General features: G+C 46.0%; 3 protein-coding genes across 7 annotated transcripts in view; 1 reads left to right on the top strand and 2 right to left on the bottom strand.

The window, feature by feature from the left end:
• Window positions 1-5,034, bottom strand: part of LOC132852139 (claudin-20) — a 5,733-nt gene extending 699 nt beyond the window's left edge. The window contains exons 1-2 of one of the 2 annotated variants that reach the window (XM_060879194.1): window positions 4,822-5,034; window positions 1-160 (exon numbers count right to left, since the gene is read on the bottom strand). The exon at window positions 1-160 is cut by the window's left edge and continues 699 nt beyond it. In XM_060879194.1, coding sequence (XP_060735177.1) covers window positions 1-80 — 80 coding nt within the window. In that variant the 5' untranslated portion in view covers window positions 81-160; window positions 4,822-5,034. Of the gene's footprint in view, window positions 161-711; window positions 819-4,821 lie in introns of those variants that run through there. The other variant, XM_060879195.1, reaches the window with a different exon arrangement.
• tfb1m (transcription factor B1, mitochondrial) overlaps window positions 1-10,232 on the top strand; it is a 28,918-nt gene extending 18,686 nt beyond the window's left edge. For both annotated transcript variants that reach the window (XM_060880539.1, XM_060880538.1), the window contains exons 7-8: window positions 5,745-5,872; window positions 6,902-10,232. In XM_060880539.1, coding sequence (XP_060736522.1) covers window positions 5,745-5,872; window positions 6,902-7,133 — 360 coding nt within the window. In that variant the 3' untranslated portion in view covers window positions 7,134-10,232. The remainder of the gene's footprint in view (window positions 1-5,744; window positions 5,873-6,901) is intronic.
• The window catches only part of tiam2a (TIAM Rac1 associated GEF 2a), a 78,111-nt gene continuing 59,002 nt past the window's right edge, over window positions 8,392-27,500 (bottom strand). For all 3 annotated transcript variants that reach the window (XM_060880531.1, XM_060880530.1, XM_060880532.1), the window contains 12 exons: window positions 16,869-17,057; window positions 15,669-15,737; window positions 14,880-15,005; window positions 14,315-14,423; window positions 12,076-12,255; window positions 11,886-12,004; window positions 11,523-11,631; window positions 10,719-10,777; window positions 10,537-10,639; window positions 9,841-9,922; window positions 9,600-9,757; window positions 8,392-9,467 (listed from right to left, as the gene is read on the bottom strand). In XM_060880531.1, the coding sequence (XP_060736514.1) occupies window positions 8,869-9,467; window positions 9,600-9,757; window positions 9,841-9,922; window positions 10,537-10,639; window positions 10,719-10,777; window positions 11,523-11,631; window positions 11,886-12,004; window positions 12,076-12,255; window positions 14,315-14,423; window positions 14,880-15,005; window positions 15,669-15,737; window positions 16,869-17,057 (1,902 nt within the window). In that variant the 3' untranslated portion in view covers window positions 8,392-8,868. The remainder of the gene's footprint in view (window positions 9,468-9,599; window positions 9,758-9,840; window positions 9,923-10,536; window positions 10,640-10,718; window positions 10,778-11,522; window positions 11,632-11,885; window positions 12,005-12,075; window positions 12,256-14,314; window positions 14,424-14,879; window positions 15,006-15,668; window positions 15,738-16,868; window positions 17,058-27,500) is intronic.

Raw genomic sequence — 27,500 nt, 5'->3', positions numbered from 1 at the left:
AGCAGTGTGGCCACCGTAACACCCAGGATGCCCAGCAGCGCCAGCACAAAGCCAAAGATCTGTGTGCCTGTGGACGCCATCTTAACCAATTCGTCTGCCGGGACACCATTCACACGGGCGCTCGTCTAAGCGTCCGGTCGTCTTTAGCACCAGCGGCTTCCTGAGGAAATAAACAGAGAACTGAGTGAGTGATCAGGCAAGTCAACATCCTCCTCTTCATCATCATCATCCACCTCATCATCCCCTTCAGCACTTTCCCTCACCAGGAACAAAGGATGATGAAGAGCTTGCGTCTTCCTCCTTACAGCAAAGGGACACCCTGATCTTTGTGGGGCTACATGACGGTGTCCCGTGCACGTAAACACACACACACATACACTAATATACCCCCCACACACACACACATATACCCCCACACACATATACACACACATATAACCCCCCCACACACACACACCCCACACACAAAAACACACCACATACATCACCACCCCCTACACACACACATATACCCCGCCACACACAAAAATACACCACACACACATACACCCCCCCCACACACACACACACACCCCTCACACCGGGTAACGTTGTTCCTGTTTGTAGTTTAACAACATTAAAAAGCGCTGAAGGCTGACACACGCTCGTGCTGCGTGTTTTTTTGGTTTTTACACGATTTTGTTTAAAGGAAAATAACAGAAGCATCTTTACCTCAGACTGGTGCAGAGCTTCACACGCGCACACGCACGAGCCCCTCACTCGCTGCCTCAGAATCGCGCGCGCGCACACACACAACGAAAACACGGGGTATGAACTCGTCTCTCTCTCTCTCTCCCTCTCTTCCTCTCTCTCTCTCTCTCTTTCTCTCCTCCTGGGTGTTTTTCTCCTCCTTCTGCGTCACGATGAACAAACGGACTCCGCTGTTTTAACGCTGTTTTTACCTCCGTCTTGTACTGAAAGTGTTCGCGTGTAGTTGCCATGTTTAGCGAAATCCCCCGCGTCAAAAAAATTACTATAATCGAAAAAAGACAACATTTGTGCTATAAAATGTAATATTTCTGTAGACAAAATAAACTTGATCTAATTATTATTCGTTACATTAACTCCTAATAGTTCTAATGAATTTGGATAGATTTAAAAAACCCGTCACTCGTGTTGAAGTGACTCCAATCTGGCAACCCGTCTCTGTACCGTTATGAATCAGAATTAGAATCAGAATCAGGTTTATTGTGTTGACACTCACAAGGAATTCGGTTTAGAATTAACATCATTCTGTAAACTACAATTTAAAGTTTTATTTTTGTCTACAAACACATGGTTTGTGTTTTTGGGAAATTTATTTTGCACTTATTATATAATCTACTTTTGTATTAAACAGCACCTAGCATAACTAGCCCTTAAGCTAATTAACATAATCTAACATATATCTACTGTACAGACAGTAAGATAAGGGTGTGTTTATTTTTGTTTATTTCTCATGATTTGTGTTTATTATATGTTTATTTATTGCCACAGTATTATATCAAAGATATAATTATTGCCAATATTTTTTACTAAGATTTATTCCTTAAATTTGGCCCCAGTGCATTCTGGGAATTTAATTATTTTTACCTGGTACATATTAGTGTAAATAAAATACAGATTATAAAATGTACACATACATGAAAGATGTTTAATAATATGATTAAACGTGTTTTAAGATGCTGTTCTATAATTAGTACATTTTCGGTTCTGCACATCGTTAATGTGTTAATCAGAACATTGTGAGAGAACAGAACATGAGCCGTCCTTCACCTTTCATCTGGCCAGATGTTGGTGATGCACAGTGAGTCTAAGGACCTGTCCCTATTTAGTCTAATATTCAAGGTGAACTCGATTTAGTTTAAACTGACACACACACCACACACACACACACACACACACCACACACACACACGCATACAGGAATATATTCTATAAAGCAGGGACCAGAACCCACCCCCCCTCCCCTTTCCATCTCCCTTCTGCAGTTATACGACCTTGATTCATGAATGACAAAGAGGACAGAGAGCGAGATAAAACACACTCTGGGCTGATTTTATAAAGACCGTATAACCAACCAACTGCAGCTAGCTCTAACTTCATTACTTGAATCAGGTCTATATGAAGTGTGTGTGTGTGTGTGTGTGTGTGTGTGTGTGTGTGTGTGTGTGTGTGGTCCAGTCAGTTCAGCCTTTGGTGTCTTTCTCATTGATGTTGAATTCGTCCTGAATCGATACTTGTAGTAAACCAAACACGAACCCCAGCAACAGTCACAGTCCTGCGTTCTGTTCTGCTGACCTTCAGTCATCACACTCTGCTATCGGTGCTGAATGTAATGTCTGTTTTGGCTGACATTTTGTTTCATAACCAAGAAAACCTTTGGTGTGAGTGTGTGTGTGTGTGTGTGTGTGTGTGTTTATTTATATTGATTCATCTCTAAATAAGAACAGCATTCATCACGATTAATAACATTCATTTGCAGTAGCACTGCTGGGTCTGATGTAAAATGGGCTTTAAAATGTAAAATTTGAACAATAATAATTAAACAGTTGTAATAATTATTTCCATAAATATTCCTGATTTACATACAACACAGTCTAAATAACAGCTGGTATAAATCTCTTGCCATTCCACAAAATAATAGGGACAGAAGCAAACTGCTAACATGCACCAGGGGAGTGTGAAGGTACGAGGCCTTATTAAAAGCCCACGGCCCTGATTTTATCACCTCTTTACCGCAGCTTCGCTGGACGACATCATCATCCTTCCCCTGGTCTGGGAATTTTTCTGTCCACTTTGCATTCGCTTTATTTTCAGGACACGATTGTTTTTTTTTGTCGCTCGCATCCGAGCTTTTCATATTTAGCTGAACGTGCAGTTTGTTACCGAGGGTCCCCTGAAAACGTCCTTGTCTCGGTGTCCACACCAAACGAGCTCTCGTGTTCATATAAATGCAAATTACATCCTGACGCATGCGGGTCTGCGTTTGTTGTCTGTTTTTATTGCGCAGTCGTTTATTTCAAAAATTGCTTTCACGTTACATTCATGAAGAACGTTTCATTTGTTCTCCCATTAAAAAAAACATCCGTTCCTGCTTGTCATGTGTCTCAGCTGAGATCTGCAGATATCAGGCAACACTTTTGCTTCTTCTCCGTGCCGTGGGCTGTTCCTTGAACACAGGAGTACTTTTATTTATTTATTTATTTTTCTTCTGCACAGCAGCAGGAACTGCAGCACATCCCTGCTTTCTCCTTCCACTCCAGCTAAAGTACTTGCGCGTGTTTTTCGGACGCGTCGTCATGATTAATGCAGGATTGTTTTCTCACCTCCGTCAGTTCCTGTATTCACGGCTGGGTATTGAATTGTTCTCAGGCTGTTGTGCTCAGGAACGATGCTTTATTTTAGTCTTGAGGGATTTTCACCTCACGTTCCCAATAACAAAAATGACAAATCACGCAGTCTTTCTGGCTGAGGGACCTGGAGAACATCGTGGGTGAACATGAAGATATAGGATTGTTTGTTGCTTATAGAGAATTTATTAATGACAGTATTTGTGTAATTGTGGCCTCGAAAACTTTTCATAACACAATAACTGGAGTCCATCTGTCCTGGCTTACCGATCGTCCCTCCCGAATTTGTAACCTTGATTATTTTTGTACTTACTTTTGTAATTGCAATTTTTTTGCTTATTAAGCTTCAGAAATTGGGCTTCAGTTCTTTTGGGCGATGCAGAAAAACGCATCCTTTATACGATGTTTATCTTTGGAGGGTTTAGTGAACATGACAGTAGCTCTGACGCTGGAGACTCCTTCCACACGTTACATAATCGACGAGAACACGGTGAACTGATTGTGAACGTGTTGATTCACAGTTTATATTTAACCAGAGATTTAGAGTTTTGTTTATAATTGGCACTTTTGTAGAGGATGTTTTTTTTTCTTTCTTCCTTTTACTGTATGTGTGTGTGCGTGTGTGTGTGTTTGTGTGGTTTATTAACGAGTCGTTCTCAGAGTTACGAATCATTTAAATGCAGTGTGTTTTAACGACAGTGATGCTGACGTGCCATTGATTTAAGATGAAGGATTTTCCTGTGCTGTGGTTATCAGGAGTGGATTATTAGAGAGAGAGAGAGAGAGAGAGAGAGAGAGAGAGAGAGAGAGAGAGATCACTACACAGTGGGCGGGCGAGAGGGTGAGAGCACGAGGCCGTGTAGCTGCTGTGTCATAAATCACACTCCAAAGTGACTGGAACCTTTCAGAAGGCAGAAATGCTGCTGCATGTATAGTAGCAACATCGACCCCCCCCCCCCCCCCCATCCCAAGCCCCAACACACACACACACACACACACACACACACACACTGCAGAATATATATGGTGTAATTCCTACAGGACAGAAGCCTCTATAGGAGACACTATAGATACTCTGGTGTATTTTAAATAAACATCGATTTCATTGATTTTTATTTTTCTAATTAACGCCGTGATGTTGCGCGTCTCATCCTTAAGTTGTAAGGAGAAGTGCAGGACTGACGGACGGCTTCCTGCATCACTGCAGCACGCTAAAGTTCGTACGGTGCCGGTGCAGAGCCGAGCTACGTCCGGATCGGACGAACGATTCGACAGCGAATGAATCACAGCCGTGTTGTTGTTTGTTTTTTTCATCATCACACTGATGAAGTTTTCCCTTCATCACTTCCACATTCTCATCCATACCAGCACCAAATTAAACAGGGAGACGTAAATGACAACGAAACGCCTCCCGCGTTCAGCGCTACAGAACACGACTCCGCACACCTACCTGTTTGAGACGACGGCGGTCTTGACGTTATCATGTCCGTTATCTGTTTCTCCTGAATCTTGAGGTTCTCCCTCAGTCTGTCCGCCGAGAAGAAAGGATAAAACGGTCCATATGGTGCTCTTCATTCACCGTCCAGGCGATACAGAAATTTACGCTCCTCCACTCCTGGGGCTCGTTGTGCACGGCTCCTTTTTATTGCTCACAGTGAAAGGAAGAGCTGTGCCTCAAGAGAGGAGGGGAAAAAAAACAAGACTGTGAGGGAGGGAGATCTGAGGAGGAGCGCGGCATCGCTCCGATCTGCTCTGCTCCGATCTGCTCGCTCGCTCTGGCACGATTTTCTTCAACAGTTTGTCATATCAGCTTAGCGCTGACTGGAGGATGAGCGAGGGGGAAAGAGAGAGACAGGATGAGAGCGAGAGAAGGAGAGAGAGGATGAAACAGAGGGAGAGAGATGGAGAAAGACAGAAGATGAGAGAGGAAGAGAGACAGAGAAAGGATGAGTGAGAGGGAAGATGATAGAGGGGAAAGAGGAGTCGAGGCTAAATGTTGGTTCTCCCCCCTTCATCAATCCCAGCATCATAACAGTCTCCTTGCTGGTTTGTTGGGGTATAAAAACGATGCTGTTTCTCATGCTGTGTTTTCATGTGGCAGTTTTTTCGACGAGACATTTAGCAGCCGGTCTTTTGTATTCTCGGCCCCTTCAAACAGGTGTTACTGTGGCAACTGCTGCGTCACTGCCTTCCTTTTCTACCACTCACCCTTCCCTGCAGCTAGCTGTCCATCATCCCTCTGTGTGTGTGTGTGGGTCATGCTTCACTGTGATTGTGTTCTCCTTATTTGTGTGTGTGTGTGTGTGTGTGTGTGTGTGTGTGTGGGAGTCTTGCTTCACCGTGATTGTGTTCTCTTCATTCCTCTGTGTGTAGGTGGACGTGGGGGTGGTTCACTTCACTCCTCTGGTTAAGCCACGCATCCAGCAGCCCTTTAAGCTGGTGGAGAAAGTGGTCAGGAACGTCTTTCAGTTCCGCAGGAAGCACTGCCACAAAGGACTCGAGTAAGTGCTCTCTACCTTCTCTTCTCCTCTCTGCTCTTCTCCTCTCTACCTTCTCCTCTCTGCTCTTCATCTTCACTTCCTTCCTTTTGATATATTGATTTAATATCCATCACCCAAGGCTCGTTGGTATCACTCAGTAAATAGCACTGGGCTGAGACGATGGTGATGAGGGATGAAGCTGCGCTGTAATAAAAGCACACAAGTCTGTAGGCATCTTCTGTTTGGGGTGCCAATATTTATGCACCAGGATTTAGCTTTTTATTTTTATAGCCTTTACTTTCACTCACTATTGGCCAGTTGCTTTAACACACATTCTACAGAAAAATCTTTTTTTTTTTTTTTTTATTTCCGTAGGAGTGAAAACTTTTTGCCCCATTTATAGATATTTTTTACTTTGGCAGAGACAAAATATTTATTATATTAATAAGACCCCGAGAGCACGTCACTGTATCCTGCAGGAACAGTCGTGATGAAGGAAGATGACAGAAATTCAGCAGGAAACTTTTTGACAGCATTTTTTTTGGCGGCGGCGAGACGTCAGATCACAGAGTCGTGAAAATAACAAGCCGAAGCTTTAAAGCCCAGTTTCTCTTGTTAAAGTCACAACATGGAACACAAACTGTGTCGAATCCCTTTCATTAATACAGTATTTCTGTACGTTACTATGGCGGCTTTAATCACAGCCAAAATATTGGCGCCCAACATGAGAAGCCTGTTAGAACGAAAGCAACAGAATGATTTAATACGTTAATCACACAGATATTTTCCCCTGGTGATTACGGAGGCCGTGTGAGGAGCGACAGGATGATGATGATGATGATGACGACGGTTTTAAGAGAATTTTTCTTTCACATCGAGAGAGATGTAAAGTTTTGAACGTCTGTGAAACACCACGTTAACGATCCGAATCACGAGACCACAGCGGTGTTGAATTCTGCATCCTGATTGGTCGGAAGGTGTTGATTTATTTCCTGTAACATCACCACGTTATTAACGTCAGCGTGACGTGCTCCTGCTCCTCTCCTACAGGATGCTGTTTCCCGAGGCTCAGAGACTCAGGATGACGGAGGAGCTCCTGCGGCGTGCCGACGTGGACCCAACTCTCCGTCCCGCCGACATCTCCGTCGGTCAGTTCAGAGCTTTAACGGACGCCTACGGCAAGCTGTGCAGAGAAAACACCGACCTGTTCAGCTACGAGTTCAGAGAAGAGCTGCGGCAGAAGCGTCACAGACACAGACAGATGAAATCGGAGCGACGCTGACGGCCGACAGTGACACTCCGCAGCACACAGGGACGAAATTTTATACCATTTTTTTTCTATTCCAGCTGTTGAGTTGTAGAAGAAACAAAGACTTGGAGGTGAGAGTTTGGTGCAGTTTTATTTTCTGCAGTATTTATCTTTATTTATTGCTGATAAACAAAAAGTCTGCAGTTCACGTCTTTAAAAAGGGAAAAAAACCTCCAAATGAAAGCGAATCCTCACACGAGGCCCTTCGACGCATCCGGACCTGAAAACCTTCTCATTGTTGTCGTTATTCAGGCCGTTTCTCCTGCTCAGTTCAGAAGAGTTTACATTTGACTCGAATTGCTGTCATACAGCAAAGCAACAGCGGCACAAAGAGCTCCGTCGAGCTTTACAGAGAGAAATGTTTCTCTAGCAACGACTTTAGAGACGTCTGAGGTTACAGCGCAGCATGAATAGTTAGTAAATAAATAAATAAATAAATAAAACGTCTGACAGCAGATTTTCACTGTTAGAGCAGAATAATGCCTGTGAAGGTCAGATAGCATGTGGAAATCTCCTGGAAAAAAAAAAAAAAAATTCAGTCTGTTGCCAGAGCAACGTTTTCCTCCAAGAAACTGAGCCGCTTCACTTTCATATCAAAAACTCCAACGTGCTGCTCAGTAACACTGAACGTTTCCGCCATCGGACGTCGTGTTACAGGTAAAAGATGTCACTCGTGTGTTTCATTAACATCTGTAAAACCTGTGTAAAAAGTAAATATATATATAGAACATTAATATTGGTCTGTTTCTCTTTATGAACGCCGGAGGTTATCGTTGTGCATCAGGAGTCGCATCAAAATTGTAAATGACAGTAGTTTTTTTTTCCCAGCTGTTTAACTCGCTGACTAATTTAATGGCGAACTGAAAATCAGGACATTAACGAGTAGATAAAGCTGCATTAAATGCGCTCTTGCTGATTCAGCCACTAATTCTGCCTGAGGGATTTTACCCCAGCGTTCAGCGCGACTCCATCAGGCTCGGACACGCTCCCGTTCGTCTCGCTCTCCGTGACCGAGGTCGTCCATCTTGTTTATTTCATTACGGCCACACGGTCGAATACCAAAAGACGTTTTTATTCACGGTTCATTTACAAACCTCTGCAGCACCACCATACATCACCGACGTCACTTTATTACACAACACTCGTGACTCATCGTTAAAACGCCACGCTGATAAACCGCAGTACAAATTAAATTTACACTTATTCAGAAAAATACTGTACACATTTGGCATTTAAAAAAAAAGCTGTTTTTACTGTTACTGACCCCAGAACAGTCACAAACCTCATGCAAAATAAAAACACCAAGTTTTAACTTTCTATTCAAAAGGAACAATGTTTTCAATAAATAATAAAAAGCTTAAAAACTGTAAAGATCATAGTATGTAAAAATAAAAGGACAAATAAAAAGGCACAAAAGAAGCCGATGCAACATCTGGATGGTTCCTGCAGGGCGGCGCAGGTTTGGGGAGACGAGACGCTGTGCAACATGGAGTTAATGATTGTTGTTGTTTCCTTGTGTTTGTGAAAAAAGGAAAACAAACCCATGCTTTGGCTCTACAGAGAACCCCATGAGGACGTGGAAGCTCTCCTTACCTGTCACTTATTTATTCAGAAGTGACAGTGGGGGCGTGGCTTTGGATGTCTGGGCGTGGCCTGAAGGTTAAAGCGAATTCCTCTTCCAGACGTTAAACAGTGTACAGACTGGTGGCTATGACGGCGTAGCCGTGGTGCTGTTCTTGTTGGCGTTTTCGTAGAAACAGTCCTCGTTGATGACGGAGGTGAGGCTGTGGACGCTGAAGTCTCGCTCTAGCAGCGTATTCAGGTCGACGTTGACCCCCGTGCAGTCTGACTGGCTGTCCAGAGAGTGGCTGTGCTGCCTCAGACTCAGCAGCGCCGCCTGGCTGCGTCTCGGTTCGCTTCTCGCCGACCGCCGCCTCACGGCGCTGAAGTGAGCCCGTCTGAGCTGAAGCTGAGGAGAGTTCACCTCACGACCTTCGGGTTCCTCACGGGCCTCGTCGCTCAGGTGCAGCTCGTGGAACCGAGTCTCGATCGACCCGGGGGTGGAGTCACGGCGAGCCAAGCGCTCACTGAAGCCGTCGTCATCGCTGAGAATGTCCGACTCCCTCATGCTCCCGCGTCTGAGGTTGGAGGGAGGGGGCGGAGCCTCTGATGAAGGGGCATTGGGCGGGTCTCCGCTGCTCTCACTCGCCGAATCAGAGTCTAACTGCACAGGCTTCAGTGTGTCACTTTTGGCGAGAGAGTCAATGCTGGTGGGCTTCTGGCACAACCAGGATGCTCGAGAGGAACCTGAAACACACGTGAGAGAACCTCAGACAGGTCAATGGATGACTGTGTAAGAGTGTGTAAGCTACACCTTCCTCTTAGGGATTCTGTCTGTTAAACATGACTGTGTGTGTGTGTGTGAGTGCTGGGACTGACCGAGTTTAGCTGATGAAGGTAAACTTCCCCTCAGAGGAGCCAGATGTTCTCTGCAGGTTCTCTCAGCTGGTTGCTCGGTTCCTCGTGTCCCCCTGCGTGCGTTTTCCCGCAGAACAACGCGGATCACCTTGACCGTGTTCACTTTGCTCTCAGGTGTGCTGTAGGAGATGTTAGCATACAGTTAGCATCTCAGTACATCGCTCAGAGCTTCTGTTTTGAGCCAAATGATGGTGTCGCTCACCTGCTGCACAGCTGGAACACCGTCTCGGGTCGACCCTCCAGCTCAGATTTAGTGTGGATCAGCTCCCAGACGCAGTTCATTTCTGTGTGCAAAATAACATGACTGACTCGTTTAACTCGCTCGTCTTTTATCAGTAAAACATTACTGTGTGTGTGTCACTTATTCCACCGAACACACAGTAATGCTGAATATCTGATGGCTTCCTGTTCATTGTGTTTGTCCCAGTGTAAAGTTCCTGCCATGGAGATGCTGCAACTCTAATAAATCTCTCGTTCAGCTTTTTATTCATTTATTTAAAATTGTTACAGAATTTAAGAAAATGTGAAACGTGTGCAATAAATAACGCCTCCTGTTTGTGTAGAGCATAAGGAATAAAACCCTTTATGTTATCAGTCTGAAGCTTTCTTTTTTTTCTGCACCAGAACATCATGAAAGTCTCAGCAAGTTACAAACGATTTTTTTTACTACTTAAACAGACAAAAGGCAAGAAATTGTGTTTATGTTGTGGTTGTGTAACAGCTGTGAAATGAGTTAGTTGCTCTTCTCACTTGTGTTAAGTTCTTATAATGTCAAATAAACATATTTCCCCTTGCAGAAATCTTTAAAGCTTCGACGATTACATGTTTTCTTCTGACCAATCAGAATACAGTAATGCTGTGGCGTAATCAGGGTGTGTGTGTGTGTGTGCCGTCGTACCTGCCGTGTTCCCCAGTCTGACCTGCAGTGCAGAGCGAGGAACCAGCCAGCGGAACTTAACGCTGTCCTGATCTCCGTGCGCGTGGGCAGAGCGTGGAACGTTCTGTCGCACACACACACACAGGGAATAATGATTCATTAGCAGTGTTTGATTATTGCAGTAAGACAGAGAGCAGACTCACCATTTTCTTCTTCAGCTTGTTGCTCTCTCTGCACACGAGGATCACTGCCTTCTTAAACACTGGTGAGGGAAAAGACACGTCGTCACTTTTATACCAGCGAACGTTATTAGCTTCGTGTCTACAAGATGTTTACAATAGAGGCACATTAAAGGTGCGGTCCACGTTGTTTGAAAGCCAATGTTGACATTTAAAATTACCAAAACAAACACGCCCCTAACCCAAATGGGTGTCACCCCTGTTTTGATAGCTCCGCCCACACATACATGCGGAACCTGCTGGTTCAGCTGGCCGAGGGGATATTTTTATCAGTAAATGAACACAATGAGTAATACTATGGTAACACAGATGTGTTTTTGTAGTACTGTGTGTTGTAGCGTGAAAGGTTTAGCTGTTTCACGCGGAAGACGACGTTCAACACCTAGTACCCGAGGCAGAGGTAACGGCAGGTCTCCGTCATGTCAGTGTTTCAATCGCTTTCTGCTAATGTCACACATGAGCACTGAACACTCTCTCCGCCGCATATTGACAAGACACGCCCCTTTGTGCTCATTGGCTACGCGTTAGTTTTGTTAGTCGGCCCGACTCGGTTTTAAAACATCGTGCACCTTTAATACTCTGTACGTGTTCAATTCTGAAGTCAGTTGAACTTTAAAGTAATGCCATTTTCCTGGACCTGCTGTTTTTAAATCAAATGGAATTAAAAAAATGAAAATGAATTTCTGATGACAATTAAAAGCCTGTGTGTGTGTGTGTGTGGGGAGGGGGGGGTAAGGGTAAGGGTGTGTGTGTTAAGTAGCTATTTACCAAATACGGTGAGTTCTGGCTCCTTCTTCATGCGGCCGAGAGACGGGAACGGGTTTATCCACGTCACTGAGGAATGCATGAGAAACTCTCCCATGGAAATCTCTGTGACCTGAGAGACAAACACAATAAAACACTATAAAATACTCAATAAGTCACAGTTAACTTTATATAGACGGCTGATGCTTGTGACTAATTTCTTAAATGGCATTAAAACCTGCTCGGGGGCGGAGCTTCTTATGGACTTGTTTTATGATGTCACTAAACAGGCTGATGTGGTACATAGAGCTAACAGCTGCTCTGACTGTAGCGCAGGTTTGACGACAAGCAGCCGAGGGAGCTGCTGGTTTAGGGATGAAGACGTACCTCTTTTTCTGATGCACTTTGTTCCACCACCAGCTGATCGAACACAGCGCCGTAATCCTCGTAGATCTTCTGCATCTCGTTTATATGGCTGGCCACTTTCTCCATCGCCTTCAAGGCCTCTGTAACAATTAAACACTAGAGTAAAGCACAGTGTGTGTGTGTGTGTGTGTGTGTGTGTGTGTGTACGTACCCGTGAGGTGGTAGTGCTCCTCACTGTCCGTATCGGTCAGGGACACCAGCTCCCGCAGCAGTAAAGGATACTTTAACACTCTCTGCACTGGTTTAATCAGATAGGACTCGAGTGTAGACGAGTGCTGCTTGGTTGGATTCCTCGCGTCCAGGAACTCCTTAAAGGCTCGATCTGTTTTAGCTGAACACACAGGACACATTTACATAATCACATCATGCCACATCACGCATCCACAAGCAGGCAGCACAGCTCTTGGACACCCCTCCACCCCCAAACCCTTTTATTTATTTATTTATTTATGTTTATGGCCGCTGCAGTAAACGCGCCTCGTTGCAGATGAATGAGGTGAGAGCGGAGCAGCCATGTTACTGTGTCTCGTCCCTGAACAGCTCTACCTCTCTGTGTCGAGTATCAGAGACAGTGAGAGCAATTAACAAAGCGCTCACACCGAGGCCGCTCTCGCACGTTGGAGTGTAATTGGCAGGCAATTAACACGTAGGCAAAAAAAAAATCTTTATCGCTGCACGAGCACATCTCCCGCACAACAGACGCAGTGTGTGAGAAATTGTAATTACCAACACTGCTGACACACACACACACACACACACACACACACACACACACACACACAGCTCAGGAGATAGTAGCGTTTGTGTCTACACTACCCTATCCTACACCACCCTACCCTAAACTACTCTACCCTACTCCACCCCACCCTGCAACACCCTACCCTACTCCACCCCACCCTACCCTACACCACCCTACCCTACAACACCCTACACTACTCCACCCCACACCACCCTACCCTACAACACCCTACACTACTCCACCCCACCCTACCCTACACCACCCTACCCTACACCACCCTACACTACTCTACACCACCCTACACTACTCCACCCTACACCACCCTACACTACACATGTACTCTGAGAAGCAGGGGGTGGCCACAGGTCTATTACTCCAACACAATTCACACAGGATTAATGAATGAATCCAATCACATCCGGCTCGTGTTGTTCAAATTAATTCAGCTTTAGAAAAACTAAAATATTATTATAAAATGTTACATAACCATTTATTCTGCTCTAAACAGCCAAGTGGTATCATGAGGTATTGAGTTAGCTCATTAACACCAGATCCTGATTGGTCAGTAGGGTCTGATTGGTCAGTAAGGTCTGATTGGTCAGTAAGGTCTGATTGGTCAGTAGGGTCTGATTGGTCAGTAAGGTCTGATTGGTCAGTAGGGTCTGATTGGTCAGTAAGGTCTGATTGGTCAGTAGGGTCTGATTGGTCAGTAGGGTCTGATTGGTCAGTAGGGTCTGATTGGTCAGTAGGGTCTGATTGGTCAGTAAGGTCTGATTGGTCAGTAGGGTCCGATTGGTCAGTAGGGTCGGATTGGTCAGTAAGGTCTGATTGGTCAGTAAGGTCGGATTGACTGTTGTTCTGTAACAGCAGCTCTGATATGAATACATTACTGTTTCTATTGCAGCTCATACTCGTTATCTACAGATAAACATACAGATATAAGTACACGGCTACAGACTGCATCACTAACACACATTTCCTGACTTTGGGGTTTCAGTAAAACGAGCCTTTTACAGTCAGTGGCACGCTGTCAGAGCTCCGGATCGTTCCTCACACACGGAACCCTGGGCTCTGTTCCTGTGTACAGAGCTGATGTTCTGATCCCGTAATGGGACAAATTAAAGACGCCAGGGGGCAGTTTTCTGCTCCCTCAGAGTCGAGAGCTCATGCTTCCATTGGTTTTACACTGGGCAGCGTGCCCGAGACTGAAACCAGGCCAATGTTACACACATTATTCCAGTTATATTTAGTCACAATCAGGTTTAATGATCAGATCCTTATTATAGATCAGACCTCCTGCATTGAAGAGGACAAAATTCATAAAATTTATGAGCCTGAAAAAACTTTAAAAGGATGTGAGAGCTTTTAAGGCTGCAGAGGAACTGCATTGCAGATGAACAGCACGATGCTCACACACGTTACACGTTTTAATGCAGAACGTGTTGCATTTAATCATCAGAGACTTCATCAGCACGTTAACCTGTAAATCCCAAGATTAGAATTTAATGTTAATTAAAAATATTTTTAATGATTTGACTAAAGGAGGAACTGCACACAAAAAAATAAACCATAAAGTGAACATTAAACGTATTCGATTTAACGTTCTCGCTGCTATAGATACGACCGTCACAAGCGCGGCATGGGAACGTACCTCTTTCCAGAACCTTCTGGACCTTGATGTGATTGGCGCAGAAGCCGCTGTAGAGTTTGAAGTGATCGGCGTAGTAAAGAAACGACGCTCCGAGAGAAAAAAGCAGCTTCTGAACAGCAACAAAAGAAAAAGGAGAGAGAGAGAAAATAAAGAGAATAAACTCTGACGGCATAATAATCAGGTTCAGACGGAACATTAATATCGGAACAAAAGTGAACGGAACAAAAGATCATTGTGAATATCAGAGAGGGAGATGTTACAGTCCTGATGGATCGTGAAGAGAAAATCTATTCATGCGTCTTGACGTTTATAATCGCTGACGACTGACGACGCTCGAACATGCAGAAGTTAGGCTCAAAAAAGGTATAAAAAATAATAATAATTAAATAAAAAAGCTCAGAAGTAAAAGTAGTGTTTACTGTATTATTTAATTTAACTAGTTAAATGCAGGCTGTACGTTTTAGCTACTTATGAACAGGCCACGCCCACAAGCGCAGACCATAACACTCACGACACGGCGACAAGAGACGAAGAGACGTCACGCGTAGTGAGAGCTGAGATTTACCCTGAACTGCCCCGGGGTCTCCAGTGTGCTGAAGTCTGGAGTCGAGGCAATTCTCTCCTCCAGGGTTTGCAGAAACACCTTCTGGAAGTCCAGCATCTCCGGCAGACTCCCGAACAAACTCTCCATCTGGGAAAAGAGGACGAGACGACAGACGGTGTTATTCTACGGTGTTTAAAATAGTCAGGAAAGCAAATGTTATGCAGAAGAAAGCAAACACAAAATGAATAAACAGGGCAAAGGGAGAAATTAATGATATAAAAAGAAGGGTTCCTCAGTGGTTCCTCAGTGTCCATCTGCAGTAAGATCTTTATCCTAGTCAAGATGGTGGATGGTGAAGGGTCACAAGAACTCTGGACTCCATGCACAACACCCTTTGGTGTGGGGTTCTACAGAGAACCTATAAGAGTTTCCCTAGTAGGACCCCCAACACCATCTGACCAATGAGTGGTCTAAGCGATAAAGTGTAAACACACAGCGGCTCTTAACTCGTCCTGACATTCAGTGCTTAATGTTTATCACTCGGTCACATTATCCTGAGTGGCTCTACTTAACCACTCGCTCTCTCTCTCTCAGCTCGCTCACTCTGTACAAGGGCACGTCCTAGCGCGCTAATGGCTCTTTAATGCCGCTCGCTCGTCTCTCCGGAGACATCCTGAGCCGTGACGCGGTCCAGCCCGGTTCAGCCAGGCTAAAGCACTAGCCATTAGCATTAGTCACAACTGTTAACACCGTTCATTATATTATCATTTTAGTCTTCGGCTTAAACGGGATAATGTTAAGTTTTTTTACCTCATCCTGTGTGAGAAACGTCTCCTTCTGCAGGGGCTTCAGGTAGATCTCGAACAAGCAGCTCAGATCCTGACAAAACAAAAAGAAATGAATCCAGACCAGATTTCAGTGTACAGTTTATCCTTATGTTCGGTTTAACAGAAAAAGACTAGAACGTTTAATTCCATATCCCACATTGTTTGTTTCAGCCAGGGGGGTTGTAACAGAATCCCGTCTTGCCCACGACGACGCTGTGTGCTAAAGCATTGGCAGACTGTCGCTATATTTATTGCGGCATATCAGAGCCAACGCAGCACATCATGGTGAATTCGTCCTCCTGCTGCAGCTAGCAAGCGAATCTCAGTGCAATTCTACATCATTTTAACAGACAATTTAATAATCGCGGGGGTCACGGTGTCTTAGTGTTTAGCACGTTCGCCTCACACCTCCAGGGTTGGGGGTTCGATTCCCACCTCCACCTTGTGTGTGTGGAGTTTGCATGTTCTCCCCGTGCCTCGGGGGTTTCCTCCGGGTACTCCGGTTTCCTCCCCCAGTCCAAAGACATGCATGGTAGGTTGATTGGCATCTCTGGAAAATTGTCCGTAGTGTGTGATTGCGTGAGTGAATGAAAGTGTGTGTGTGTGTGTGTGTGTGTGCCCTGTGATGGGTTGGCACTCCGTCCAGGGTGTATCCTGCCTTGATGCCCGATGACGCCTGAGGCACAGGCTCCCCGTGACCAGAGGTAGTTCGGATAAGCGGTAGAGTGAGAGTGAGTGAATGAATTTAATAATCGCCGGCTTGACGGACTTTAATTGAACCTCTAGTAACTATTAGCGTTATGCGTCTGACTTTAAACACAAACCATAATGCTAAATATTATTTAAATGCAACTCATTCTATAAGAGTTCTACATTTATTTCTACATATAATGAAGGAATATAAAACTGTAAACATTATTAAAAATAAACTAAATCTTCCTTCTCCATTCGATAATATTTGCGTCGCTCCTCTGCTTCTTTTACTCCATCTTTCTTTCTTCGACTTATCAGTTGTTGCTCTGCATCACTTGTTTAAGAAGACACAATAAAGTGTGTCTGATGGTGTGAGATGACGAGTCAGAGCAGACACAATCACCTGAAGCGTCATTACCCATAATCCCCTGCTCTTACATTCTCTATTGGTTCCAAATCTGTGTGTTTATTTTCCCAACTCGGGTTTTACCTTGACGTAGGATTTCTCCGTGTCCACTAACTCCTGCACGACTTTGCGTAGTCTCTCTGTGACGGACATGTGTCGTGGACAGGGTCTGAGCAGGGCGGCGTCCGGACCCGTCGTCTCCTTCCGGACCTCCATCAGTCCTCCGGAAGCGTCCTGGAGGGAGTGATACAGGGTGCACACCGTCTCCACGCTCTGCAACACACACAGCAGACACTCAGACGACCCACAGCGTAATGAGGGAAAAGAAAATAAGCTCGTTCTTGTTTTTAAATTAAACTGGATACCAGAAAGGTATAAAGTACTGAACAATGTTTTATATCTCATTATATCTGAAATCAACATGTGAGACACAATGAAGGAATAACGTGGATAAATAAAACAAGCCTCAGTAAGAGCAGAGCAGATTTATTTGATGAATTAATCTGAATTCGGCGTCGTCTCGTAAACCGACGCACGTGAATCCGTCACTCTTCCTCTGCTGTGATACACACCGTCATCTTGAATTAGAGCTTGGCGAGTTGTGAGACCTGCATTTGTTTCAGTCACTTCGAATTCTCTCTATTTTCAGTAAGATTAAAAGTATTGGCACCCCCTGCTTGACACTAATTGCTGTGTCACTCGTACACTGTTCGATTCCGCGTCGTTACTTCACGTTCCCAAAACTCCTCCCACATTCCTGGGTGATGTTATGACCCGATTGTGGATGATCCCTAATCAGAGACATTGTGATTAACCACAGGACACAGCTTGAAATACGAAGGTGGAAACGCTGTAAGGCTCGACACGGCCGAGTGGACCATGTAAGCTCCGCCCACAAATAAAAATATCACACAGATACAGGAAAAAAAACAATACAAATAAATATCGGACCCTTTACGCTGAAACAGACATCGATAAAGCGTTTCGATTTAGAATTTTATAAAGCGAAGCAACCTGGAAAAAATTAAGTTGTAATTTCCAGCATTTTTCAGATCGACTTCTGGTTCATGAGCCTCTTAGTAGATAAGAGTCTCGTTCTGTAGCACTGAGAACACCGGGAGTGTCGCCAAGATCTCCACTGAGCGCACACACACACACACACACACGCCTGGAATGACATTGTCAATATAGATGATGGGGAATAAATAACTGCATTAGTGATAAAACAACCTTCACTGTAGTGAGGAGTCACTCTGAAGGTCGGACGCTCGTGATCCGTTCGTGCCGTTTTTTAACCGTACGATGAACCCATGAGCCACAACTTCTTGTCCTCCTGACTGCAGAATTAAATAGTTTATATTTTAGATCCTAAGGCTCTAGAAGCGAATGTAAGAGAAGCTTTAAGGAGTGAAAAATTCATTAAAACATCCAAAAATGGAGGAAGATATTTAATATTTCAACATTTAAGATTGTAAAGAAAAATGATCCATAAAGCTTTGATATAAAAAGGACTTGAATCCTCATCCTCAGCTTCATCGCTCCAGATCATAATCCATCTGGAGAAGTTTTCTTTCCAAGTCCTTTTTATTTGTTTGTGCTTGTATTTGATTTTTTTATAACCAACTCGGTTATAAAAAACCTCTCGACGTGTAAGTTTGCTGTTCTACAGGCTCTTCTCTGGTTCCTGCACATAATCACTGATGCAGCTCCGAAGCATTTGAAGGTCATGTGATCATTTTTAGCCACAGAATGAGTCCGAATTGATGAAAAAATAAATAAATAAATACAACAAACAAACAAACAAACAAACAAACAAAAAAAGCAGATGAGACGTTTTTCTTTTTAAAACCAAAAAATGATTCTCTCCTCTGTGGGCCGTGTCTCTGGGAATTAACCTCAGTGTTCTGTCGCATCTCTTTTAAAAGAAATGGCAGAACAATCAATTAGTCCTATTTGGAAGGGTGCGGGGGGGTGGGGGGGGGGGTGGGGGGACACAGACAGACAGAGAGATACAGAGAGAGAGAGAGAGAGACAGAGAGAGAGAGAGAGAGACAGAGAGAGAGAGACAGAGAGAGAGAGAGACACAGAGAGAGACAGAGAGAGAGAGAGACACACACAGAGAGAGACAGAGAGAGAGACAGAGAGAGAGAGAGAGACAGAGAGAGAGAGAGACACACACAGAGACACACACAGAGAGAGACAGAGAGAGAGACAGAGAGCTGTGTCAGCGTTTATCCGATCCTGACACACATCAGTATAGACGTGACTATCACCTCCACAGCAGTGAATAAAATAAACAGCAGTTTGTCTGTAACAGTAAGTGACCTGAGATGTGAGTGTGATCATCTACACAAACACAACACAATACACCAAAACATTCTGCATACAAATCACATAACGTGAAAGTAAAGTGTTGGCAGCGTGTCAATGTGCGGTTTATCTCTGTATACCACAATGAACCAGTGTGTGTGTGTGTGTAACCCGCATCCTAAGAAATTGATAAAGGGCACCAAGGAAACAGGTGACACAGCAGCCAGCTTTGTGTTGTGTTGTGTGTGTGAGTGTGTTAGTTAGTGAGTGTGTGTGTGTGTGCGCACATGTGTGTAACCCACATCCTAAGAAATTGATAAAGGGCACCAAGGAAACAGGCGACACAGCAGCCAGCTTTGAGTTTGTGTGTGTGTGTGTGTGTGTGTGTGTGAACACAAACAAACAAAAAAGGGTAAGCGGGTACGAAGCTGAATGAGAGTCGTGAGTCTCGGATGGAGCCTGCAGCGTTCACTAATTACTGTGTAGCTGCTCCAGAGACCCGTCAAAAATGTGGGAGAAAGAAGGAAAAGAAGGAGAGAGTGATAAAGATAAAGAGAGAGCAGGGAGGAAGAGGAAAAGACGCAGAGTGTAGACCATAGACGTGATCGCTGCGCCTCCCAGGAGCTCATTATCACTCATTAATTAAAGATTAGAAGCTGTTACACACACACACACACACACACACACACACACACACACACACACGCCTGCATCTTCACTGCAGCTGATAGGAACAGCTAAGATGTATCCGGATTAAATGTTTATCACGTTCAGTACACGTACACACACACACACACACACACACACACACACACACACAGTGTAAACATCAATGTTTCACGTGACGCCGATAACGACAACGTGACACTGTTAACACGTAGTCATCACTTCGTCTTCATCAAACTTTCAGAACAAATGAACTCTTTAAAAGTGTTCAGGGATGTGTTCAGTACAGAGATGTTGGAGAACCTGCTTCATGGAACATTAAACACAACCATAAACAGATAAAAGTATGAGGATCTGTAATAAATAAAGTTTGCTCTGGTGGGCAGATTGCTGTGGTGTAAGAGGAATAAACCCCCCGTGGATGTGCTGTTACAGGAAAAGAATCAACCTCAGAGTCGTGGATTATTTCCCTCCGACAGCACGACGCAGTGTTTTATTCCTCACACACACACACACACACACACATTAACTGAACCCCCTGCTGATGATGGTGTTTTAGAGATGCCGCTTGTTTTCGCGTGGGTGAAGATGAGTTGTGCGGTAACTCCGGAGCCCCCCCCCACACACACACACACACACACACACACACACACACACACACACACACACACACACACACACACACACACACACACACACACACACACACACACACACACACACACACAGCTGAACACCGCTGTGAGGCTAATGGAAAATCATGAGAAACATACATCAGGATGGCGAGTTGAATGACGAGTGTGGAGCTGCAGGTACAGTGAGGTGAGTCATCCTCTGACAGGCTGCTGTTGCAGTGCTGTATGTCACCACGCCGCTGTGATGAACCACAAAAAACAGATGAAAATAGGAGCATGTGGAGGCGAGAGAGCGGGACGAAGACCAAAATAACAGAGGAAGATATGCAGAGCAGACGTGTCTCTCTCTCTCTCTCTCTGTCGATGTTCTCCACTTGAACATGCTTCACACTGGCCATGTGTTTAACCCCATGTACATCTCCTATCCATCATAAACAGTATCAGAGACCAGAAATAACAAGTCCTAAATAGTAGAGGGTTGAAATGAGCAAACCAAGAACCTGGTTGCTCTACAATCCAGTCAAGTAGATCCATCCAATATTACCCACAATTCTTTTCATAAGGAAAGAGGACTTTTCTGATTGTCTCTGATGTTACAGCACACAGAGATGTTCTGTACAACTGACTGGTTCAGACTTTAATGTCCATGAGCTCCATGGAGACTTGGTGCGGAGGTGAAGCTGGTGAGATGATCCGAACATCCCGAAAGATCACGTGACGTATTTAAAGCTCTGTCTGCGTCTCTCACGCCGCATCAGAACAGAAATTTGCAGAGAGACTGTTTGTGATTAAATAGCGCAAGCACCGGGTCTGGGTCTGATCTCGATACCTGGAGCTTTGAGATCAGAAACAGAAAAAGGTGGAATGAGACACTGCTAAACACATGCTTACCCTGAAGATGAGCTTGTACAGGAACGTCCAGGCAGCACGAGCCTGACGCTTCGTCCTCCAGCTCACAGCACAGCTCTTCCGCCTCAGTTTCACTGCTCTGAAAGCCGGCATGATGTCTGATCTGCCTTTACTGTTTCAGATCACACTTCCTCTCTGTCTCAGACCTGCTCTCCTCTGTGTCTCAGACCTGCTCTCCTCTCTCTCCTCTGTCTCAGACCTGCTCTCCTCTCTGTCTCGGACCTGCTCTCCTCCCTCTCCTGTGTGTCTCGGACCTGCTCTTCACTCTCTCCTCTCTGTCTCAGACCTGCTCTCCTCTCGGTCTCAGACCTGCTCTCCTCTCGGTCTCAGACCTGCTCTCCTCTCTGTCTCAGACCTGCTCTCCTCTCTGTCTCAGACCTGCTCTCCTCTCTGTCTCAGACCTGCTCTCCCCCCTCTCCTGTGTGTCTCTGACCTGCTCTCCTCTCTGTCTCAGACCTGCTCTCCTCTCTCTCCTCTCTGTTTCAGACCTGCTCTCCTCTCTGTCTCAGACCTGCTCTCTCCTCTCTCTGTCTCAGACCTGCTCTCCTCTCTCTCCTCTCTGTCTCAGACCTGCTCTCTCCTCTGTCTCAGACCTGCTCTCTCCTCTCTCTGTCTCTGACCTGCTCTCCTCTCTCTCCTCTCTGTCTCAGACCTGCTCTCCTCTCTCTCCTCTCTGTTTCAGACCTGCTCTCCTCTCTGTCTCAGACCTGCTCTCTCCTCTCTCTGTCTCAGACCTGCTCTCCTCTCTCTCCTCTCTGTCTCAGACCTGCTCTCTCCTCTCTCTGTCTCAGACCTGATCTCCTCTGTGTCTCAGACCTGCTCTCCTCTCTCTCCTCTGTCTCAGACCTGCTCTCCTCTCTGTCTCGGACCTGCTCTCCTCCCTCTCCTGTGTGTCTCGGACCTGCTCTTCACTCTCTCCTCTCTGTCTCAGACCTGCTCTCCTCTCGGTCTCAGACCTGCTCTCCTCTCTGTCTCAGACCTGCTCTCCTCTCTGTCTCAGACCTGCTCTCCTCTCTGTCTCAGACCTGCTCTCCTCTCTGTCTCAGACCTGCTCTCCTCTCTGTCTCAGACCTGCTCTCCCCCCTCTCCTGTGTGTCTCTGACCTGCTCTCCTCTCTCTCCTCTCTGTCTCAGACCTGCTCTCCTCTCTCTCCTCTCTGTCTCAGACCTGCTCTCTCCTCTCTCTGTCTCAGACCTGCTCTCCTCTCTCTCCTCTCTGTCTCAGACCTGCTCTCTCCTCTGTCTCAGACCTGCTCTCTCCTCTCTCTGTCTCTGACCTGCTCTCCTCTCTCTCCTCTCTGTCTCAGACCTGCTCTCCTCTCTCTCCTCTCTGTTTCAGACCTGCTCTCCTCTCTGTCTCAGACCTGCTCTCTCCTCTCTCTGTCTCAGACCTGCTCTCCTCTCTCTCCTCTCTGTCTCAGACCTGCTCTCTCCTCTCTCTGTCTCAGACCTGCTCTCTCCTCTCTCTGTCTCAGACCTGCTCTCTCCTCTGTGTCTCAGACCTGCTCTCTCCTCTGTCTCAGACCTGCTCTCTCCTCTCTCTGTCTCTGACCTGCTCTCCTCTCTCTCCTCTCTGTCTCAGACCTGCTCTCCTCTCTCTCCTCTCTGTTTCAGACCTGCTCTCCTCTCTGTCTCAGACCTGCTCTCTCCTCTCTCTGTCTCAGACCTGCTCTCCTCTCTCTCCTCTCTGTCTCAGACCTGCTCTCTCCTCTCTCTGTCTCAGACCTGCTCTCTCCTCTCTCTGTCTCAGACCTGCTCTCTCCTCTGTGTCTCAGACCTGCTCTCTCCTCTCTGTCTCAGACCTGCTCTCTCCTCTCTCTGTCTCAGACCTGCTCTCTCCTCTGTCTCAGACCTGCTCTCTCCTCTCTGTCTCAGACCTGCTCTCTCCTCTCTCTCATACGATGCTCAGTAAGTTCACAAACGTCTTTCGATCCTTCGAGACTCGAGGGCTTTGTGTCAGGATCCATCAATCGATCTCTAACAGGGACTGTGAACGTAGGCAGTCGGGGAAAAAAAAATAACTGCTGCTGAACAGTGAAATCTGCATATCAATAGCTGTTGAATGGACAAAAAGCACGAGCCACGTGCATGCTGGGAAACGCCCGGGCAGGGCCGAGCGAACCGCCGTGAGCCTCCGCAGCTTCCTCTGTGCATAATGAAGAGTCTGTGTGAACACGGTGCCAAAAGCTCTCGGCTCTCTACATCGACACCACGACGACTTTCTTGGCTGTTCTGCGTAGCGCTGCTGTTAACGCCGAGGTCCGAGCCAGCGGGAAGGATAATCATCACAGTGAAGGTGTGTTGTGTAGAAGAAGGTAATTTATCATTTCTCTCAGGCTCTGAGGCACCAAGAAATATCATGATTGCTTATGAATAGGGTTTTGTGTTACAGTGCAAATTTCTCATCATCTGTAGGAGGGTAAAACTACAACCGAGTGAAGTGATGAAGCGGAATCACCGTGGTGTTGTGTGTTTTATTCCTTTACACCACAGCGACTACGACGTGTGTGTATTAAATAAAACGTATCGTGTTAGATCTTCGTTCACGTATCACTATAAAACGTCTATTTTGGAGTTTCCGCACACTTTAAACTCGTCTGTCTGAAGTTACAGCTTGTGACCTCGGTCATTAACACTGGAGACTCCTTCCATAAATGTTAAGCATCTCCATCTTGGGAATAAATCTATCACGGTTGTGAACGAGCTGTTTCTATAGAAACGATGAGTAACAGAAGCACATAAAGCTTTGGTTTGCTCTGCTGTCAGAGTATGGAGCAATCAGAATACTGTGGGACAAACGTGTTGATTACTCTGTACTGTACTCTATTGATTGTTCAGAATAAAAACAATTTCATATTTTCTGACTTTGTGTGTGTGTGTGTGTGTGTGTGTGTGTGTGTGCGTGTGTGAGGGAAATACAGGCCGTGCTCATTGCTCAGAGGAAATCATCCTGCCATGCAGCAGTAAAGCTCTGACACGTTGTGATTCATCCCTGAGGTGAGAGCTATTGTGCCAAAGCTGCCATCTTCTTTTAAAGCTCAATAAATAAAGACTGGACACATAAATCAGAGTGGAGTAAGTTACAGTGAGCTTCACATTATGTTGTGCAGAGCTCCATTCACACCAAAACACTACTTAGGCTCCCTGAGGAGCTGCTGCAGGAATCTGTAGTGAGCAGCAGCCAAGAAGTGCTGATGAGGGACAATGTGAAGCTTTAACCAGGAACCGGAGGGTCACGTGATCTTCTCCACACAGAGATCCAGAAGCAAACACACACACACACACAAACACGCACGCACAACCTGCTGCTCCTAATAGTTTTAAAAATACACTCTACACCGGTACAGCGCACACTCTACACCGGTACAGTGTACACTCCACACCGGTACAGCGCACACTCCACACCGGTACAGCGTACACTCTACACTGGTGCAGCGCACACTCCACACCGGTACAGCGTACACTCCACACCGGTACAGCGCACACTCCACACCGGTACAGCGCACACTCCACACCGGTACAGCGTACACTCCACACCGGTACAGCGCACACTCCACACCGGTACAGCGTACACTCCACACCGGTACAGCGTACACTCCACACCGGTACAGCGTACACTCCACACCGGTACAGCGCACACTCCACACCGGTACAGCGTACACTCCACACCGGTACAGCGCACACTCCACACCGGTACAGCGTACACTCCACACCGGTACAGCGTACACTCCACACCGGTACAGCGTACACTCCACACCGGTACAGCGCACACTCCACACCGGTGCAGCGCACACTCCACACCGGTGCAGCGCACACTCCACACCGGTACAGCGCACACTCCACACCGGTACAGCGCACACTCCACACCGGTACAGCGTACACTCCACACCGGTGCAGCGCACACTCCACACCGGTGCAGCGCACACTCCACACCGGTACAGCGCACACTCCACACCGGTACAGCGTACACTCCACACCGGTACAGCGCACACTCCACACCGGTACAGCGCACACTCCACACCGGTGCAGCGTACACTCCACACCGGTACAGCGTACACTCCACACCGGTACAGCGCACACTCCACACCGGTACAGCGCACACTCCACACCGGTACAGCGTACACTCCACACCGGTACAGCGTACACTCTACACCGGTACAGCGTACACTCTACACATTAACACCTTCACATAGAAGGCTAACGAGCCCAGACCAGACTCCACTGTATAGCTGCATTTTTTATTTTAAACATATTAAGATTACAAATGTTATCAACAACCGCGTCCTCCTGTGACCTCACAACCGCTCAAAGGCATAAAGAAAGCACAGCACCAGCCAACAAATAATCATAATAATTAGCAGCAGAATTGCTAAACGACACGGAGATATTTCAACATAAACATGTTTAATGTGGGTGTCGAGTTTGACTTTAATTCCACTCGAACTTTAGAACTTTTATCTCCGCTAGCAAATTCTCCTGAGTTCAATAAAGCGTGGAGATAAAAGCTGGATCTGGCATCGTGCTCGCTCTTCTCAGCCATGGGAACTCACTGGTGTGTGTGTGTGTGTGAGATGGTGTTTGCTTTAGATCTGCAGCTCTGCATGAGAAGCTGGCTCAGACACCTTGGCTGTGTCGATCAGAGATCATTAGCAGGCTCGTGACCGTGTGCCGACCGATCAGACTCTTCCTTTTAGACGTGTTCTGAAGGACAGAGGACTGGGAGCTCTGGAAGGACTGGGAGCTCTGGGAGGACTGGGAGCTCTGGAAGGACTGGGAGCTGTCCAACCATTGACTGTTATATTTGGAGGACATTTAGACAGCCATTGGCTTGCTTTATGACATATTTGTCTGAAGGTTGCAGACGTTGCTCTCACAGTGTGAAGGCTCGAGTGTGATTCAGTTTAGTCAGAAAACCACAAGTGTAGTTTCTCACAAATTTGCTGTGAAACTCGCAGCTTTCACTCTCCACAAGCGTCAGGACCTCGAAGGGCATCACAAACATGAGCGCGCTCTGAGGAGCAACATTAGCACGGCAGGTCCTTCAGAGAAAAATAAGACGTTTGTCTCGTTTAGCAGCAGAGCAGTGCTCGCATCATGAGTCCAGGATCGATCACCAATATACCGTACATGACTTAGAACTGTGAGTTTCAGACTAACCTGTAAACATCCAGACACAAGCTGCTGAAATCCTGACGCTACGATACTCATCAGTCGCTCACTGTTCCCTCCAGACTGATATTTTCAGATGTTCTATGTTTCATTTTCTTTTCTAATTTTAAGCCTCATTAATGTTATTATGAAACGTTGATGTGCGCATTAATGCAGTCTGTGTGTGCAGAAACTTTACACACCACTGGTGTCTCCAGTGTGACTCTGACAGCAGAATATTCCAACTGGGCTCAATCAAGTCAAGTAACAAACGAAGTCGACTCTCTGCTCCTGTGTGCTTAAAAGGTCCGGAGCAAATAAATATACAGGTTTATTAGGTTTGGTAACCGGTTACTGAACCGAAGCTCTAAAACTACAGGATTTTCCATTATTCAGCATGTTAATCCACATTAAACAGGAATCTGAGCTCAGTCCAACTGTGTCCAGGACATGTAGTGATTATTCACACACACACACACACACACACACACACTCAGGTGTGATTAAGTGCTAAAACACTGAGTTATGAACATGAAGGTTGTCTGCTGTGTGTTAGATCTTATATCCATTTCCCTCGTTTACACTCTGAGGAAGAAAACAGCACAGTGACGGTGGAGATGATAATCAGATTAAAGAATCTGTCTGTAGGGTAACAGCTCTGAATACCACCACCAACACACACCACCACCATCACACACTCACTGTGTATAATGAGGTTCGATACGTGGCACAGAAGGGAGCGCCACACGTCAATGAGCAAATAAAAAGGGCAGAGAGAGTGTGTTGTGTTTAATCCACCTGCTCGGCTTAAAGGCAGGCAGGTCGCACACAGACAGGCACACACAGACTCACGTGCACACAAACTCACACATGCACACACACGCTCACGCACACACACTTACACACGCATGCGCACACACACGCACGCACGGACTCACATGCACACAAACTCACACATGCACACACGCACTCACACACACAAACTCATATGCTTGCGCGCACACGCACTCACACAAACACACACTCACACATGCACACACATGCTCGCA

Source organism: Tachysurus vachellii, chromosome 10 (assembly GCF_030014155.1).
Source record: "Tachysurus vachellii isolate PV-2020 chromosome 10, HZAU_Pvac_v1, whole genome shotgun sequence".
NCBI lineage: Eukaryota > Metazoa > Chordata > Actinopteri > Siluriformes > Bagridae > Tachysurus > Tachysurus vachellii.
Note: the sequence above shows the minus strand (reverse complement) of the source record. Positions and strands in the feature narration are given on the sequence as shown.